This window comes from Hylaeus anthracinus, unplaced genomic scaffold, assembly GCF_026225885.1.
Source record: "Hylaeus anthracinus isolate JK02 unplaced genomic scaffold, UHH_iyHylAnth1.0_haploid 4, whole genome shotgun sequence".
NCBI classification, from domain to species: Eukaryota; Metazoa; Arthropoda; class Insecta; order Hymenoptera; family Colletidae; genus Hylaeus; species Hylaeus anthracinus.
This window is the reverse complement of record NW_026535289.1, coordinates 13333261-13351845: the sequence shown is the minus strand read 5'-3', so window position 1 is coordinate 13351845 and position 18585 is coordinate 13333261. Positions and strand designations below refer to the sequence as shown.

General features: G+C 42.5%; 3 protein-coding genes and 1 long non-coding RNA gene across 15 annotated transcripts in view; 2 read left to right on the top strand and 2 right to left on the bottom strand.

The window, feature by feature from the left end:
• Positions 1–10511, top strand: part of LOC128894473 (uncharacterized) — an 18418-nt gene extending 7907 nt beyond the window's left edge. The window contains exons 1-6 of one of the 2 annotated variants that reach the window (XM_054156235.1): positions 605–931; positions 2524–2632; positions 7588–7920; positions 8009–8241; positions 8516–8833; positions 8953–10511. In XM_054156235.1, coding sequence (XP_054012210.1) covers positions 747–931; positions 2524–2632; positions 7588–7920; positions 8009–8241; positions 8516–8833; positions 8953–9178 — 1404 coding nt within the window. In that variant the 5' untranslated portion in view covers positions 605–746 and the 3' untranslated portion in view covers positions 9179–10511. Of the gene's footprint in view, positions 1–604; positions 932–2523; positions 2633–7587; positions 7921–8008; positions 8242–8515; positions 8834–8952 lie in introns of those variants that run through there. The other variant, XM_054156234.1, reaches the window with a different exon arrangement.
• Positions 10512–10924: 413 nt separating this feature from the next.
• On the bottom strand, positions 10925–14280 carry LOC128894485 (uncharacterized). 11 transcript variants are annotated; one of them, XR_008461562.1, is made up of 4 exons: positions 13828–14280; positions 12739–13008; positions 11440–11639; positions 10925–11351 (listed from the first exon to the last, which is right to left on the bottom strand). It is a non-coding gene; the product is annotated as an uncharacterized LOC128894485 (long non-coding RNA). The 11 variants fall into 11 exon arrangements; XR_008461566.1 differs by having other exon boundaries at positions 12739–12935; XR_008461569.1 differs by lacking the exon at positions 12739–13008 and adding an exon at positions 11712–11778.
• On the top strand, positions 11222–14951 carry LOC128894481 (lipopolysaccharide-induced tumor necrosis factor-alpha factor homolog). The gene is made up of 4 exons (XM_054156244.1): positions 11222–11340; positions 13679–13792; positions 14287–14431; positions 14530–14951. Exons 2-4 carry the CDS (start codon positions 13699–13701, stop codon positions 14630–14632), a joined length of 342 nt encoding a protein of 113 aa, XP_054012219.1. The 5' UTR covers positions 11222–11340; positions 13679–13698; the 3' UTR covers positions 14633–14951.
• A 196-nt stretch (positions 14952–15147) lies between these two features.
• On the bottom strand, positions 15148–16448 carry LOC128894480 (nucleoside diphosphate kinase). Its single transcript, XM_054156243.1, has 3 exons — positions 16206–16448; positions 15604–15705; positions 15148–15520 (listed from the first exon to the last, which is right to left on the bottom strand). Exons 1-3 carry the CDS (start codon positions 16383–16385, stop codon positions 15284–15286), a joined length of 519 nt encoding a protein of 172 aa, XP_054012218.1. The 5' UTR covers positions 16386–16448; the 3' UTR covers positions 15148–15283.
• Between the last annotated feature and the right edge of the window lie 2137 nt (positions 16449–18585).

Here is an 18585-nt window from a genome sequence, read left to right as displayed (position 1 = left end):
AACGTACATGTCGGCCATGTTGGATCCGCCATTTTGAATTTTGAAATATCGACATCAGATTCGTAATTCGCGGCCCCGAATAATTCACAAATACCGAGTCTGATGAAAATCTAATAATTATCTAACGTACACGTCGGTCATATTGGGACCCGCCATTTTCAATTTTGATATTCCGTCATCGGATTCGTAATTTGTCGCTCAAATAACTAAAAACTACCCGGTTTGATGAAGATCCGAGAACTCTTTTTAATTTTGGCCAGTCGAACCACCGCGCGCTGCGAGACTGACGCAGGAATTGAAAAGGCGAAACGTTCTCTTATTCGTGTACGAATGTATACGTATCGATCGTTTTGGCGATCTCGCAACACGGACCAAACACACCAAGCCAAATAGATCGCATCGGTGACCGAGGCATCCGGTTTCCAGCGACGGCGATCGGGGGCAGCCGTGAATCGGAATCGCGCTCCCGAAGCGGAGCCGAGGCCGGACACGGTCGATCGACGTCGTCGCTATCGATTGCGGCCCGGATCGTCACCTTCGCGACTGTACTAGAATTACATCGACGGAGATCGAGAGGTCCCGAGGCGTAGATTCCCGTGGTCAGTTCGTAAAGCCGCGACGCGCGTATCGGTAGACTCCGAGAAGAGAGACTCGAGATCGCGCCGTGTCGAATCCCGAGGTGGGAAGACGTGGCCAAACGTCGAAGTAATCGCGAAAGCGAAAGTCTTTCTGGCAAAGCGGAGAGAATGGACGAGCGTCCGCCAACCGGGAACCAGTGGAGGAGCAAAAGAGCCAGAGAGCGGAAGTTTTGGTGGATCGAGCAACCCGCGGAACATCCAGACACGGAGAGAAATCGATCGCGGCGGCTCGCCGAAGACCGCTGCTGGAGGATCGGTCAACGACGACCGTCGGCCACCGCCGCGGTGGAAAGGTCGTCTTTCCCGACGCGGGCTCGATTCGTTGCTCGTTACGTTGCTAGAATTGCGTGGGACCGTGCCGAGTTTCCGGTTTCCAAACGGCAGATCTCCAACAAGAGATTGCGGAACACCGAGTCGCGCGACGTTGATCGGAGGCGAACGGGAATGTTACGTTTAGTGAGAACGAAACGGGAATTGCACCGCGGAAGTTGTTTCAGGGATTGTCGTTCCCTCTGTTTTGGACCTCCTTTCGCGTAATCCGTTTCCCTCGCGAGCTCTTACCTCGATGTCTAACCACAGGAAAGTCTCTTTAAACGTACAACCTCGGAACTAAGTATTTATCGTATATTTTCTGATGTTCGAACGCGTAGCTTCCTTTGAGCTTCGAACGTAGAGAAGTACAGCGAATAAAGAAGAGGAAGGGCGGGAAAAACACCAGGGTGTTGCCAATGAGACAATATGTAACGAATATGTTGCGAATTACGTCGTGTTTGGTCTCATTTTAATCTGCAAAATATCAGGGTATACGATGGTGAAAGTTTTATCGTTGCATTAGCATCGTCTCACCGAGATACCCGATCCCAGATCGTGTTACACTACTCGGTGATCGAACTCCTTGACAGTTTGACTCCTCGATAGTTTCTGTGCATTCAAGGAGACTACTTGTATCTCGAGGCCGGGTTTTTCGGTCACTCGTACTCGATAAATACGATTCGAGCGCGTTTACCTACTTCTCGACCCGAATGGTCCGTAACCGATTTCCGCGATTTCCGTAACCGATTTCCGTAGAATGAGAAAGCAGTCTGTCGCTTAGTCGATGGAACAGATAACGACGAGGGTCTTCGGGTCCCTGCCAAGCGATGCGTTAACTTGGATGCTCTTCCGAGTCGAGTCCCTGGTAATCCGTGTCACCGTTCGGTCGATTGCTCGTGTTCCATCGAACGCAGATGTTGGCTCAACTTTTCCGCGACCCGATTGTCCCGTGTTCTTCCAACAGTAAACGTTGCTCCCCTTGACATTCGCTGCAAGACCGATAATCGTTAAAATTTCTACTAGGCTGAAATTTCGTTTCTCCTAAAACCATTTTGATATCTTCAGATAATTTCGATTTCGTTACATTTCTCTCGAAACTCGTATCTCCTCTCAACTACGTCGACAGGGTAGCGTGTTTAGGTAACGTTCCTTCGTTACCAGAACCGAACCTGGTCGCGATTCTTATATCTCGTTAACTTAAAAAAAAATGTTTACTAGGCTGAAATTTGGTTTCTCCTAAAGCTATCCTAATATCTTAAAATACCGGAGACGTGAACATTTTGTTTTAGCTTTACAACAAAAGAATTCGCTCGCACGATATCGATGCATTATTTTTTCTCGAAACTCGTATCTCCTCTTAACTATGTCGACAGGGTAGCGTGTTTAGAAAACGTTCCTTCGTTACCAGAACCGAACTTGGTCGCGACTCTTATATCTCGTTAACTTGAAAGAAAAAATCGAGGTTTACGAGCGAGAAGTGAAATTTTCTGACACTCGGCCTATCTCCCGATCGTACGATAAAATTATGTAAACGCGTCGGATAGGTAGCTGACTCTGTGCTTTCCGTTTACAGGTTCGTGTTGTTCAAGCGCCACTACGACAAATACATCGCCCTGTCCGCCAAGTACGAAGAAGCCAAGGGTATCGCGTATTACCTGGAGGAACGTTATCACGAAGTCAAGGTACGTTGAAGAAGATTAGCTATGCACGATCGAACCGTTATCGGGAACAAAGGTCGGTAGTGCTCCGATAAGTCGAATTTGTTATCGATACGATTACGAGAACGTAGAAAGTACTCAAAAAATGATCGTTTCGTGTATCGTCGAACGAAATGACTTGCCGAGCGGGAGTATTTTAAGCCGCGTTTCGCGAACAAAATTAGAATATGTTGCCAAATTAGACACCGGGTACACGGTGAACGTCGAAACGCGACGAAGCCAAAAAAGAGTCGTCGATCGTTGTCCGTGCTCGCGCAAACCGCCGCGGTAAAGAGAGTCTTTACTAAAGACAACGAATTCGCGTCCGTGTTTCGTTAATTCGTGGAAAATTGAACGAATTCAAAGGTGGAAGCAATTCGACCCAATTCGCCATGCGAAAGAAAATACGTGTATCCTACAAACGAACTCGAAGACATAGTTTATTTTAAAAATAGCTCCTGTCAGTGTTATCTTCAATTTCGGATCGTACACAATCGGTATAGACACTCTTATCGCGAGTGTTTATAAGCGCGCGATGCGTCACAGCGCGAAGTAGGAGGAGACCCCTCTTATCGGTTGACAATGCGTTTACGATCGAATAAATACCAGAAAAGCTATCGCGGTGTCGCGGAGTGCGATTTATCTGTGACGTCCCAATTCGTCGTTGACGAAAGCTTTGACGCGTAACGATCGATGTCTCGAGCTATAGTAGAATTTCGGTATCTCTTCACCGACGAGTATCACCTCGCGTGCGATCGCGTAACGGCTTAATTATTTCTCGCGATGATCGTAACAGAGATGCGAGAGAGTCCCTCTTCCGCGATCTTGTTAGCCGGATCGATGTTATCTGGATGAAGAAGCTCGCGCCCGAAGTGAAATCAAGTCTCGCCTGCTCGCAATATTATCCGCAAAAATGTAGAAGAGAAAACGGGGCTCTTTCCGTGGGAGAAAGATTGTCTAAAAAATGTATCGATAAGATGCCACTCCCATTGTCGGGCACGAGGAGAAACTTTTCCAGCGGAAGAGCAGTCGATCCCGATTCCTGTTACGAGTCGCGTTTCGTTATCTTATCGTGGATAAGATAGTTAAGCTAGATTACATTTCGCGATTGAGAAAAAGACTTCTTCCCTGTAATACGTTTGCTCCACTACTCTGGAAACAGGGCCGACGCGACCTTTTCCGGGGCCGCGTTCGAAAATTTTGCAACGACGAATTATTTATTTACAAATCTTGTTGCGTATTATATTCTTTTTATAAGAACGAATGTTAAATTATGATACCGTGGTTACGGTATCTCTGATAATGTATTCTGTAAAAAGTTCATGAAAATCGGTGCCTTTTAATAGGCGGACGCGCTGAACCTGCTTTGCGCCGGCCCTGTTTGGAACAAAGTCCCTGTCTAACAATTGAATTGTCGTGATCGTAAAGTCGAACGCTTAAAGGAAAATTTCTAACACCGTGACAAAGGTTTCGACGACAATCGCTGTATTCATAACGTCCCGGACCCTTGTCGTTGGATTTTAGAATTCACCTGGGCATTAAACTAAATTGGGCAGTGTCAGGGCGAGCATACAAATCCCAAGCCGTAATAAAAGCGGAGGTGTCGCGTCCGCGTTGTAAACGCAGGCCCTGACGGTAATCTTAACGGTAACCAGGGCCGGCGTTAAGGAGTGGGCAACCGCGCGGAGCGCCAGATTTTGGGGGGGGGGGGGGTCGCAGTCCGGTGTCAGTAGTATACGAATATACCGATATACAGGATGTCCCAAAAATATTGGAGATCTTTGAAAGGGGTGATTCGGGAGGTGATTTGAAACAACTTTTTCCTTAGCGAAAATATTGTCCGAGGCTTCGTTGAAAAGATATTAACGGAAAACACTGACCAATCAGAGCGCGCGTATGCCGGTGGAGCGCCCGCGGTAGCGTACGTGAGCGGCCATCTATCGCGTAGCCTACGCTCAGCCGGCATACTCGCGCTCTGATTGGTCGGGGTTTTCGCTTAATATCTCCTTAACGAAACTCCATTCGACATTTTTGCAAAGGAAAAAGTTGTTTCAAATCATCTCCCGAACCACCATTCCAACCTAACCTCTTTCAAGGTGTTATAACATTTTTGAGACACCATGTGTATACCCCTGACGGTGCGCCACGATAATCTTGCCCGGGGCTCCAATATTGTTACATCCGGCTCTGACGGTACCTATGACGAAGTCGATGAAACAAATACTCGGCAAGCTTTGTACTTTTCGGCCGTTTTTCGGTAAACCCCGCCCAGCCAACGAGGTGCCTTGGAGGTTCAGGACCGTACCACCGTTACCGGTACCGGGATCCTTTGTCCTACCCTCTCGCAACTTTTCGCTTCGCCGCCATAGCAACCTGTATAAATTTAACGAAAAGAAATTCGTTTCTCGCAGTGTTCTCGATGCGAAAGACCCCTCGAGGGTTTTAAAGATCAGTGTAAGAGGATCTCGAGGAAAGCGAATCGGTTTATCCATCGGGGGGAAACCTTTTGAGAAAAGAGGTCTGGCGAAAATAGCGTGCTGCTCGGTTGTCGGTCGTATACACCGGTCTCCCCTTGGCCTTCCGCTGGTCGTGCGACCACTTGTACGTCTGCCTGTCCGTTTCCAACCGCAGGATTTGCCTCGCGATCGTCCGGCAGTAGCAAACCACAGAACGGAGACGTAGAATCGCAAACGGAGAAAACGAAAACAAAGACGAAACGACGAGCTTTCAGTGGTCCGCTTTTCCTTCTGCGGTCTCGCGTCTTGTCTTTCGACCGGCGCTCGCGTTTCTCTCTTTTTTCCCCTGACTTTCGTCGGTTTCCGTCAAGCCCCTGCCCCTCTTTTTCCGCCTCGCGCGACGATCAGGGGACCGCGAAACGCCTCGCCGTTGTGCTCCAATCTAGCCCCTAATGGCGTTCATCAACCTCTCGAGGCTGACTTACCCACCTAGGTTGACCTACAATGCCGCATCTAGCGCGACGCTAGACGCGAGCGAGCCGGCTAAAGGCGGGTCCACACCACAGTTGAACGAAACGTAATTCACGCTCGATAAATTTTTGTTTTTGAAATTTGTTGTTCCTCGCTATAGGCGTCGTTGCAGCGACCCGTCGATTTTAAATTAAATACGAGTCTCGTGGTTTTGTTTTTTCGGCGTTTATTCCAACGGCTCTCGCTCGACCGAGCGATATCGACGATGAGAAAAGAAACAAAAGAGAGTAGGCACGAGTGGGGGTCACGAGGTTGCCACTGATCCTCGCAGGTTACCGACCGTGGGCACTAGATCGATCCCATTTGACCATCGATGGGCAAAACCCTAGATTTCAACTAAATCTGAAATTTGCCGATATGTTTGTCTCGTTTCTTCTTTTGACCATCTTCCAAAGAAGGAAACGAGACGAACACATCGGCAAACTTCACGCAACAATAGGCTACGGTCTGGTTAGAAAGATAAGTACCACGATGGATACTGGATTACTTAGTTTTCAATCGTATCGAAACAAAATTTTAATCTTGTAGCGATTTTCACGAGTATCGGCTTCACGATCAACGTGTGTTACAATACAAGTACGAGATACGGTTATGCTTGCGAATTATAATCATTTCGCAGTTGTAAGATATAGTTGTACGTCTGGGATTACAAGTATACTTCCTACTGCATTTTGTAATTGCAATCCCAAGATTCCGAACTATTTAGGTCGGCGAACCTCGCACGCGCAGTTTTTGTTCCGTTGTGTGTCGCGAGCCTCGGTGTTCGTGACTCGAAATTAGCATTCCGTTAGAAACGTGTGGATCTCCCTTAAGAGAAAGGAGTGGCGGGGCCTCGATGTTCGTCATCTTGTTTGGAGTCGCGTTAAATCGAGCTAGACGTAGGTCGTCGGTAATGGCCGGCAACTGCGCGACGGAAATTGAAATACTCGATGACAACTTGGTTTGCATGTAGCAGCGATGGATCAGAATGGGATCTATGACTAACGCCTTACGTAATCCGATCGACGAGTTCTATCCGATTGTTACATTCGCGGAGAGATTACGTTTTGTCAACGGAGCGACGAGGGGAATTAGTTTTGGAAGAATTAATATATCTTCGATTAGAACGCTCCGAGAACTGTCGACGCGTTTACCTCGAAAACGATTCGCGTTCTCGATGGACGATAAATAATTACGCGTGTCGTTCCTAGTGAATCACCTTACCACTCGATGACGCAAGATCGATTTAATCGAATGCCGATTATCTTCCTACGTGCACCGTATGAAAATAACGCGTCCGATATATCTATAATATAGGTTTCGTCCAGGATAAAACTTAGGCGTTGCTCTAAAACGAGAACTTTATTAGTTTTTAAGGTTAGGTTTTAACAAAATTGATTTACAAACAGTTGACATCCCTTAATTATTTCTATCTTACTTCTACAATATTTCTCCTTATTTATCTATCGTATTTGTCTAGTCCATGTGTCAAGTCAGCCATCATAGATTTATCTTTACGCGGTCGACTTGACGATATTCTCTCTCCATGTCTGTCGATGTTCCCGTTCGTGCGAATTTCGAATGACAAAAATGGCCGACAGTCCGATAACGTCGATCCTTTTCGTATGTAAATGGCCGCGCGTCCTTGACAAGTGTAAACATAAATAGATGCATCCCGACGCAACGGCCGTGAAATTACATGCAATGCTAGACGTGCGATGCGTTAGATCCGTTCCATCCTCTCTTTTAATTAGGATTATTATTACGGTTAACGTTCCACTGCCAGGATGCGTATCGGGTGTAAATTACAAAGAGAAAAAAATCGTTCTCTTACGGGACGCTTACACCTAGGTACACCGTCCTTAGGGCTCGCTTTTGTGAAATGACAAAAACACCTTGGATCCGTTCTGTCTGAAATATTTCGACTTGCGTATTTGTTCCGTTATACTTACACCTTGCTCCATCTTTTTCAAGGCCGAGAGAGACAAATTGGAGGAGAATCGACGTATCCTGGAGAAACGGCTGGAAGGATGCGAGGCAGAGCTACGCGGCAAGGAGGACGAGCTCTTTCTCCAATTGGAACGAAGCCTCCGGCTGGAGGAGGAGGTGGAAAGGGCTAAAACCGACCGAGACAGCTGCGTGGCAGCGCGGGATCGTCTAGACAGGCAACGCGAGGTGGCTTTGCGTCGTCTGCAGATGCAACTGGCGCAAAACGAGATTACAAGGCAGACTCTGGAACGGGCTCGGCAGGATGTCGTCAGACAAGCTACTGTTATCCGTGCCGAGCGCGATGCTCTTGAAAGAGAGGTGAGACGCGCAGCGCTCCATCTAAGTTAGGAAAATATGTTTTAAAATATGTCTCGGCCGCTTACGTCCGTTTCAACTTTTTCTGTAGAACGAAGTGCTGAAAGAGAAGCTACGGGTGGAGCAGGGCGAGCTGGGCGAAGAAAGACGCAGGCGAGAGGAAGGTGTCGCGGCCCTGACACGAGAAACGATCACGTTGAGACACGCCGCGCGACATCTCCGCGCGGCAACGCTTCATGCCACGTCTTGCCGTCGTCGTCGACGATGTTCCGTTTGTTTGTACGCGAGACGCACGTTTGCGGAGGTCGACGATTATCGCGACGAGTAAGTTCGCTATCATCCTGGCCTGAAGATTGGTTGACCCTTTATGTACTGAATTTCTCAAAAGTTTTTTAAATCTAGGCGTCCATCTTGGTCTTATGTCGTCTTATAGAGTTGTCTCTAACGAGCTTCCAAAATAAATAAAGCCTGTGCTACCATCCAACATATAAAAACAAATTTCGTAGAAGTGGACTTGAGTCCCGTCAGTAAATAAAGGGTTAAAACAAGATAATTAACGAAGGAAATTATATTCTCTGTATTACTGACCATTTTTCAGCGGTAATATATTCAAGTGCCTTCAAGCACCGCTGCAGGACCTGCGTACTTGGTTGCGACCCAGCGCAACGCCTGCGACATCGTCATCGCGCGCGCAGAGGACCAATTCGCCTTTAGCCGATCGAGAAATAAGCTTCATCGACGACTCCAGCGTGGACAGTAGCGCCGGTGGGAGCAACGGCAGCAGCAGCAGTACGACCAGCAGTAACAGTGCCTCGGACGACGAAGCATATCCGAGCACCCCTGTCGCCGAAATCTCGCTTTCGTCGGCCAACTCCAGCGCTCCACCTACAGCCAGAGCCTTTTCTTCCGATTCAGGGTTCGTGTTTCGATCGTTCGCTACAAATTTCTCGTGATTTCTTAACATTTATTTACTTCGATAGTACTAGAAACGTATTAGCAAGCGATTTTTCATTGGTAAAGATTGATGTTTCCCAGGTTCTCTTCGGAAATCGGAGACCGAAGATCGCGATGTTACGAAAACGGAGGTAGCAGCACCAGCAGCAGCAGCGGCAAGAGCAGAAAGATCAGCGAGTCGCTCAGTTGCAGCGAGCCGGACGAGCAAAGCACAGCAGGATTCAGTCGTTCGAGATGGACCTCGTCGTTTCGCAAATTACTCGGACGGAAACCGAAAGCCAAATCCACGCCTGATCGCCCCTCGTAAAGAAGGCGAAGACTGAGAAACGCGTTAACGAATCGTGCACGAATACACGTAGTGCGAAATCACCGTGAAATTTAGTGCCCCACATTTATCCTTTCGGCCTCGTCGTTGATCCGTCGAAATTGTATTCGCTTTAATCCGTGAAACATTCCATATGAATATTCTCGAGAGTTAGAAACCAACGCGATACTGCCAACGTATCGATATTAACGGGATCGCGGAAATACCTTCCTGAGAACTTGTTAACGACCACAGGTTTCAAGCTACACTCGGTAGAAACTTTTATCCTCGCAGGCGATCGTCGCGATCACTTATCAATAGTTTACTTACTCGTATGTAATGCACTTTGGCTGAATTGTCGACCGTTAAGACTCGCGACGTTACGTAGGAATTGAATTTTAAACGATTATTAGCGCCAACGATCGATCAAATTGAATCGAGTGCGTACAATGTTAGTTACGGGAAAAAAAGTATGTTAAAATAATATCAAAGTTCGATCATGAATTTTTAAACGACTTGTTTTCAATTGGATCAGAAAATAACGTTATTATTCATGACGTGGTTTAGGTTGTTGTCTTTGTACTGTTATTGTTAGGGTGACTGTTGTCTTATTAGCCAAAGAACATAGTACTTTTATATGCGAACGAACGTTTAAACGTAACCGATCGGTCGCGATTCGATTCTTTAGATAGATCCGTAGAACTACGAATGTTGAACGTTGCAATCCTTTCTAGCGTCGTGTGAAATTTTGAAAATTTTGAAAATTTGTCCATAGCAAAGTATTATTAGAAAACTTAAATTATGTTTTAAAATGAGATAATGTTAACTCGAGTAACCCGAGTTTCTCCTAAAAGTTGTTGCGTAATGTAACGTACGCATAATAGGAAAATGTCATTCGATTAATCTCGAAATTGAAGAACGTTGCATATACGATTTAAAATTGTATTAAAAGAAATTTAAACGTATATTAATCTGTATTTATTCAACCGATTATGTATGGTCGATGGCCAATCACGTTGAACACGTGACAATTTCGCATTCAGGGTAATAATAAATTTATACTATGTCCATGAAAAATCTTATTTCACAATCGCGGTAATTATTAAACCAATATTTTGGTTGGGACTTATTACCGGTTTTCTTTATAATTTATGTTCACGAAAATTCATCACATTTTATACGCATATTTATATTTCATTTATGATTTCCCTATAGCAGTTTTTATAAATTTATAGAACAAACTATAAAAACGAACGACTATGTGGATATTATGTTAAGGTAATACAAAAATCGTGGAAGTTTTTGACAAATAAAACAACGAATGTAGAAGAAATACAATATCCAGTCATCTGATTTCTTACATACATCGATCTTTAAGGATTAAGATCTTTAATCTTAATGGGTTGTAGCGATAATTCTAAGAACTGTGAACAATAAGCGTCAATAAGATATGTTATATTTTTTTAATGGCGTACAATTAAACAGCGATTAAAAAGTCACTGTATCTTTATCGCGTAGGTTAGAGATAAGTAAAATTTTATTCGAGTATTAGATGACGTATACGTATTCGGTATGAATAACAATTTACTTACAACGTTAATTGAAACAAACTCTGAGTCATGTATTCTGAAAATCGATTCGGTTGAAAGTATACGAGCAAGAATTCCCCTCGCTAACACGTTCCTACGTTATCGACATTCTTTCAGGGTCATTCCTTATTTTCGGGTTATGTAATACATTCTACTACGCCCTATATATGTATATTTAGCATTTATTCCATATATAGACGAGTGATAAACAGGAGAACGTTTTGTATTACGCAATTCTTTTTGTTCGAATCTTCAGTAATTGTTTTCGGGGAACTGACAATTATTTTTCGGTATAATATTATAAGCTTTCTGCTTTTCCTGTGTATGAATCGCGTTCAGATAACCGCCTGTATGTATGCATACATATCTCTACGTCACTTCTCAGAAGTCTCCCATTGGGCAATGTAATCCTCCCACCTTTCCTCTAACGTTTGCGTGTCTTATGTACACAACCATACGTATACAAAATTTGAACATGCATAGCGACGCGAAGCTTAGTCGTCAGTTGGATTTCGTTCTTCGCAGCTCTTCTGTAGTGAGGCTGACGATTAGCGCGTAACATCGTTACTGCAACAGGTATGTGCATACTAAAATAGAAAGAAAGTAGCTCACTAGATAGTCCTAGCTCGAACCGGCAAGCAGTCGTTACTTTCGAAACGTGTATAGAATATTTACCGTGTCTTTACCAAAAGATTAGCTAATTACTTTTGTTTCGTCGGTTTTGCAAAGCCAAGTCGGTGAAGTGTTTACATCGCTAACAGAGTATTCCATGGTTCATTTTAATTTCGAAGAACCGAAGGCTTCTCGTCTATTTTTAACGTAATCGTGGTTGCTTGAACATATGCCTTCGTTTCTGTTTCTGTTTCTGTTTCTCCCTGTAAAAAGTTGCATCAGTTCGGTAGAGCGGGTAGAGGATGAAATTAAAAAAAAATATTACGTGCGCATACTTCAGTACGAAGCAGTTCTGTCGTAAATCGCGAACACTAGCGTGTTACATTTCATCGTGTCATATTTCTACGCATATAATATAACGGTTGCGGTGTAAATATCGAAAGGTGAAAGCAGAATACGGTAGACGATTCGATTTATTCAAATTATATAAATGGAATTTGAAAAACAAAATCCAGTCGCGTATACAAGGATTGTGTTAAGTATACTGCAAACAAGGACGTTGAATTCATCATTCGGTATTACCGCCGAACGAGGAAAATCAATACTTTTCTTATCTTGAATCGCAGCACAATTATTTCGAAATCGCGTGTTTTTTAAATGCCTCCGGTATGTGCGATAATAGTCAATTTTGAGAATTCTTATTACTTTGAAACGTCGAGCAGTAATAAATACCCTCAGGGGCTGTAGCTATGATGAAATTGTAGCTACAGTACGGTCTTAGCAACCCCAAGCTACACTAGCTAGTGGGCCCCAAAAGACGCGTACAGAGTGTCCCAAGAATGTTGTAACACCTTGAAACAGGTGGTTCGAGAGGTGATTTGAAACAACTTTTTCCATAGCGAAAATGTTGTCCGAGGCTTCGTTGAGTAGATATTAACGGAAAACACTGACCAATCAGAGCGCGCGTATACCGTTGGAGCGGCAGCGGTAGCATCGTATGAGCGCGTAGCCTACGCTCAACCGGCATACTCGCGCTCTGATTGGTCGGTGTTCTCGCTTAATATCTCCTTAATGAAACCTCGAACAATATTTTCGCTAAGGAAAAAGTTGTTTCAAATCACCTCCTGAACCACCCCTTTCAAGGTGTAACAACATTTTTGGGACACCCTGTAGATACAAAGGACGAGACTGTTGTATACATTTTCGAATAGGTACGTTAGATTTTCGTCGAGTACGAAGTATTTCGCAGGAGTAAACAGCTCAACGTTTCTAAGTATCTGATGTTAGTTTATTAGTTCGCAAACAGATACGATAAATTAAGTATCCTACATGGATTAGATTGCGGTACGGTATCTCACGTACTTATTTTTCAGCAATATTACTCATTGTTTACGAACGTACACGTTGTTACGTAGGTGCTAATCGATCATGCGATAGATTTGTTTCGTGCGAGAGCACGTACGCTTCGAGAAAACATTTTGAATTTCGTTGAAACTTGGATACGTTGTCTTTAGCGATGTCTGTGCTTTTATCATTTTTCGTTGAAAAATGTCATCGATCTGATTGAACGTAGTTTCATAACGATAAAGAGATATAAAACTTCTATTTTGCTGATCGCTGTTTGACACTTATCTATCAGAGGACAACTTACTGTGGGCGGGGTCCGGGCGGAAAAAAATGTGCGACAAGGATAGCAACTGTTGACTGATTCGTGGCGCCATCTACCATAGAACCGTCCAAGTTTGTCGAGAGATAGTTCGAACTTTTCACCGCTACGTGGCGCCACCGATCGTTATCCATACCGACGATGTGTAATAATTACATAAACTGCTTTATTTCGTTAAATAATGAATATTGGACTACACTGCGTACACGACATGATCTCGAAGCTTATCAAAATTGATCCGGGATAAGGTTTTCTTTACTTTTAGTTCTTTCACTTGAAATTAAACTGCTCGTGGCACCTAGCGGTGACTAGTTCGAACTATTTCTCGACAAACTTGGACGGTTCCATGGTAGATGGCGCCACTAATTTTCCAAAATATGTAAAATGCTGTATTACGTTAAATAATTAATTTTTAACTGTACTTAAACGTAACATGACCATAAAGAATATTTAAATTGAACTGAAATAAAAATAAAAATATCGAGTAATGGATAAATAAAAGATAATAAAAGAAATAAGATACAGGAAATGAATAGAATGAGGGAGAAACGAATGGGGAAACGAAACGAATACGAAGGGAAAATGAAAAGAAAGAAAGAGTTCAATGCGGAACTTCTTATTTTGCATTTCTTTCAGGCAAAGGCCCGTATATCACAATGGACAAAATGCCACCACAACCCGGTTTTATGCCAGGTCACCCACTACCGCCACCGCCCTATACAGATGGACAGCCACCACCACCACCACAAAGTACGTGATAAATATAAAAATAAATATAATTATACTTTGTCTGGGAGAGAAAACACGCACGTGTCCCATGTACAGCAGTGAAGCGAAATGAAAAAAAAAAACGAGAAATGGAATGATGGGACTATTTCCTCGATCACCTTGAGCGGTCGTTTGACTTTGTGTCGTGCATAGTTGAGATCTGCGAGTGATCGAGAAGTCGACAAAGTGCAAGGACAAGTAAAACGAATTAGCGAAACCCAAGAAGCTTCGATTTGAATTTCGAGCCATTTAATCGAATCAATTGTCTGCTAACCAGCACTCGCACTATCGGTCATTTTTAACAGTATCTTTTAGTTATAGAATAATCGAAATACGAATCAAATTATTCACATTGTTTACTGATCGTAGATACGTGTCCCTTAACGAGGCGATGCACATATCCGTTTTAGAATAGAAGATACAATCGACTTTTTTATATTATTTGAAATAATTGTTTTTAAACAATGTTGTTACAGGTGTTATCATAGTAGGAGGCACGCAATTTGGTAACGAGCCGCAACGCCTAACTTGTCCCTATTGTCATGCCAACGTTCTTACGACGATAGAAACCGAGTCAAACACAAAAACTCATTTAATTGCACTTATCTTATGTCTTGTTGGGTAATTATATTGATCATTATTTATCCGTATCTTCAATTATCGATACAGGGTTTACGTCAAAGAAAAAAATATGTAACTGTATTAATATTCGTTTCTAGATGTTGGTGTTGCGCACCTTGTCCTTACTGCATCGACAGCTGTATGGTGAAGAAGCATTCGTGTCCATCTTGTAAAGCATTCTTAGGTCAATCGACCAATTAATTTCTATGCTGATGGTTTCCTCAAACGATGTTTACGTATAATTAAATATGTTAACGCAGACGTTGAAATTTAACGTCTAAAGTACGCACAATATTCCACGCATATATATATAGTATATATAATCGAGAAATTAAATATTTTATATAAACTCTACACAACCTTTCCGTGTTAAACACGTGTAAAATAATATACTTTTACTTGATTACTTTAATCGTAAACGTTTAATGTGGTAAACTTAAGTATGGTTGAACATATGTGCAATGCATTTGTACTATCGATTTTGTTTTTTTGTATATTACTTGTATCTTAATTTAATAATTTAAGATGACTGTTAACGCTCTGCCCGTATATAACGTTCCGAAAGTTTTTCGATAAAATATTGTATATTACAAATAAGACTATTGTTGTAAAACAGCAAAAAACGAATATGTAAAACTTTCTACAGTATTTTTGTAAATTGTTTCTTAATCTACGGAAGGTAACAATAAGATTAATATTAATGCTGTCGCATTAAAAACTGTATAAGAACTTGTTTTATTACTCCTGAAGCAAATTTATGTACAGTAACTCCCTTGTCTTATTCGAATGGCAGTATACGAAAGAATATGGATAAAGGTCTTTAATATTTTGTAATAACTTGCTTCCAATAATCTATTCGTATATCCACTTCTCTGCCCAAGATGCCCAATCGACAACTTCTTTCTTATCTTCTGTGAACCATAATTTAATTTCCTTCTTGGCAGAGTCAACGGAATCGGATCCGTGGATAATGTTGCGTCCAACTTGTAGACAGAAATCACCACGAATTGTTCCAGGTGCAGAATCTTTTGGATTTGTTTCTCCCAACATTACACGGCCAGTTTTTACTGCATTCAAACCTTCCCATACCTGAAAGATACAATTCGATTCTTGTTTTATTTCATTATGTAAAAAAGAAAAACGTACATTGTTGTTAGGTATAAAATTATTACCATAGGTACAACTGGTCCCGAACTCATGTATTTAACCAAGCCTGGGAAAAATGGTCTGGCTGCCAAATCTGAATAATGTTGTTTCAGCAAATCCTCTGTTGGCTGAAGAAAAAGGTTGTTATATTATTACAAAAGGACATTCTATTTGAATCATTGGTCGTATTACTTATTAAATAATGCGATGACTATATTACACTAGAGATTAGTTTTATCTTTAGGCTGTATGCCAATGCCGTATTGTAATGCATTGATTGAAAATAACTCGTCTAATTACTCGCTAAAAATCTTCTGCTTTAATTAGTTTCAAATATATTGAAATAGGAATATAAGAATAATACGAAAATGAATTTCAACCATTTTATCTCAAGGCTGAGGATCGTTAAGTGTCACATATTCTAGCAACATAAATTACGTCAATTGTGTTTCTCGACAAAGAAATATGACTGGTGTTTTAAGACAAACACATGTAAAATCATTTTCCGCGATAAGCTAGGAGAAACAATACCGACATGAAATTAGCGTCCACGTGGCTACAAAGAACAGAATATGTGCGATTTTCGCGTATGTGAAATTCACGTACACGCACGCATACGGACACTTACCCACACCATCTTCATCGCTACGAGCTTGAAACCTTTATCCTCGAAACGTTGGATTATTTTCCCGACGAGTCCACGCTGGACACCATCGGGTTTAATCATGATGAACGTACGTTCCTTATTTTCTGCCATTATTATTTTGCAAACTAAACGAAATAAAGTCAGAACGGTACACAGAACCATACAACGCCGGCGACAGCAGAAGAAGAGTGAGAACAGATCAACCCTTCGCTTATTCGAAGCAATTCGAACTTGTCTCTTTCAACGTGGTGGGGACGTAAGCACGGACATAGGAATATAGAGAGCGGTCATAGCTAAACCCAAAGTGAGCCATGACCGCCATATTATGTTGCCATTGCGAATTCATGAAACTGCTAGATATCTGTATAAAGTCTATAGTCTATGGCTAAACGCGTATCCTCCATTCGCAGGTTTCCCACGAGATCCTCGTTCGTTTGGAGATGACAACAGAAATGTCAAAAAAGCTAATATGGGTTGCCCCATAACAGGGGCACCTCTGCGCCTACGAGATGACAACCAAACCTACAAGCAGGCGAATAACGGTTGCCGCATAACAGGGGCACTAATTCGTAATATTTTCTAACACCATCTAATGTCTCGTAACATCTCCTAACATCTCTTAGCATCTCTTAATACCTCCTCCCGTTTCATAACATCTCTCAACAACTTCCAACATTTTCTAACACTTCGTGAAATTTCCTAAGAACCTCTAACATCTCCTAACAACTCCTAACACCGTCTTACACCACCTAACATGATATGCGAAGAGGTGGCACAAGGAATCTTTGGTAACATTTGACATGGTGACATTTCCTGGTTTAACAATGTTGCAACGGCTCCGCTCAAAACTTCAACAATGTTGCAAATCGCTCCGCGTAAAATTCCAACAAAGGTACAAGTTCAACCATGTTGCAAATCGCTTCACGCAAAAATCCAACAAAGTTGCCAGTTCAACAATGTTGCAAATCGCTCCGTGCAAAAATCCAACAAAGTTGCGAATTCAACAATGTTGCAAATCGCTCCATGTAAAAATCCAACAATGTTGCAAATTCAACAATGTTGCAAATCGCTCCGTGCAAAAATCCAACAATGTTGCAAATTCAACAATGTTGCAAATCGCTCCGTGCAAAAATCCAACAATGTTGCAAATTCAACAATGCTGAAAATCGATCCCGGCGGCAATCCAACAATGTTGCAAATTCAACAATGTTGCAAATCGATCCCGGCGGCAATCCAACAATGTTGCAAATTCAACAATGTTGCAAATCGCTCTATGCAAAAATCCAACAAAGTTGCAAATCGCTCGCAGCGGGAATCCAACAATGTTGCAAGTTCAACAATGTTGCAAATGGCTCTGCTCAAAATTATGACGGGACATGTTGAATTTTTACTTCTGGTAACAGGAGAACATGATATGCGAAGAAGTGACACGTTCTTGCTTACGAGCAGGCAACCGGTCCGACATATCTGTAAGTATAGGTTGCCTAGTTCAAGGGGCACATTTTTCGGTACGTATCGGACTTCTTCCCGATTTTACATTTTGGTGTTAGGAGAACATGGTATGCAAGGAGGTGGCACAAGGAATTCATGGGAAATTCAAAGGAAAATGTGGCAGGAACTGGAAAGGGAAAGGAAAATTAATATTAAAGGAAAATTTGGCAGGAACTGGAAAGGGAAAGGAAAATTAATATTAAAGGAAAATTTGTAAGGAAATGGAGAGAAATTAAAGGGAATTTAAGGGGAAATATACCAGGAAATGGGGGGGAGTTAAAGGGAACTGTGTAGGGAAATGAAGGGAAAGTATAGGGGAATATCACAGAAATTAAGGGAAATTAAAAGGAAATGTACGAGGAAATGATGGGAAGTTAATGGGAAATTGGTGAGGAAAAGAAGCGAAATTAAAGGGAAACCTCACAGAAATGAAGGGAAGTTAAAGGGAAATGTATCAGGAAATGAAAGGAATAGTATTCAATTATAGTCCTATTTAAACTACCCGCTGCAAATTGGCAACGTAAGATGGCCGAGGGACCTCCCCCCTTGACTTCATAGCGCACCACGTCCATTCCCGGTCATTCCTCGGTTCCTATATTCCTATGTCCGTGGGCGTCGTTCTTGATCTGTCACCATCGCGGCGCTCGCGTATGAACTCCAGTGGTAATCCTCTAATAACAATATTATCTTACTGTTTATTATTCGTATTATTTTCGTAAATGCATGATTTCTTAGGTAAACGAAAACCCCTATGAAATGCTAATTATTCACGATATAACATAGTAAGGCGTGTAAGATACATCTATTAGGATTCATCAACGTGACGTATTTCCCGCGCAAGGAACCGCACAAATCTTCAACTCGGAATACG

What these genes read in the sequence shown, in the direction of transcription:
- LOC128894481 (XM_054156244.1), top strand. Translation starts at nt 13,699, where the DNA reads ATGGACAAAATGCCACCACAACCCGGTTTTATGCCAGGTCACCCACTA. An exon ending in GCCACCACCACCACCACAAA is followed by an intron (nt 13,793 to 14,286) that starts GTACGTGATAAA and finishes ATGTTGTTACAG; the next exon opens with GTGTTATCATAGTAGGAGGC. An exon ending in CTTATCTTATGTCTTGTTGG is followed by an intron (nt 14,432 to 14,529) that starts GTAATTATATTG and finishes ATTCGTTTCTAG; the next exon opens with ATGTTGGTGTTGCGCACCTT.
- LOC128894480 (XM_054156243.1), bottom strand. Translation starts at nt 16,385, where the DNA reads ATGGTTCTGTGTACCGTTCTGACTTTATTTCGTTTAGTTTGCAAAATA. An exon ending in TAGCGATGAAGATGGTGTGG is followed by an intron (nt 15,706 to 16,205) that starts GTAAGTGTCCGT and finishes CTTTTTCTTCAG; the next exon opens with CCAACAGAGGATTTGCTGAA. An exon ending in CGGGACCAGTTGTACCTATG is followed by an intron (nt 15,521 to 15,603) that starts GTAATAATTTTA and finishes TGTATCTTTCAG; the next exon opens with GTATGGGAAGGTTTGAATGC.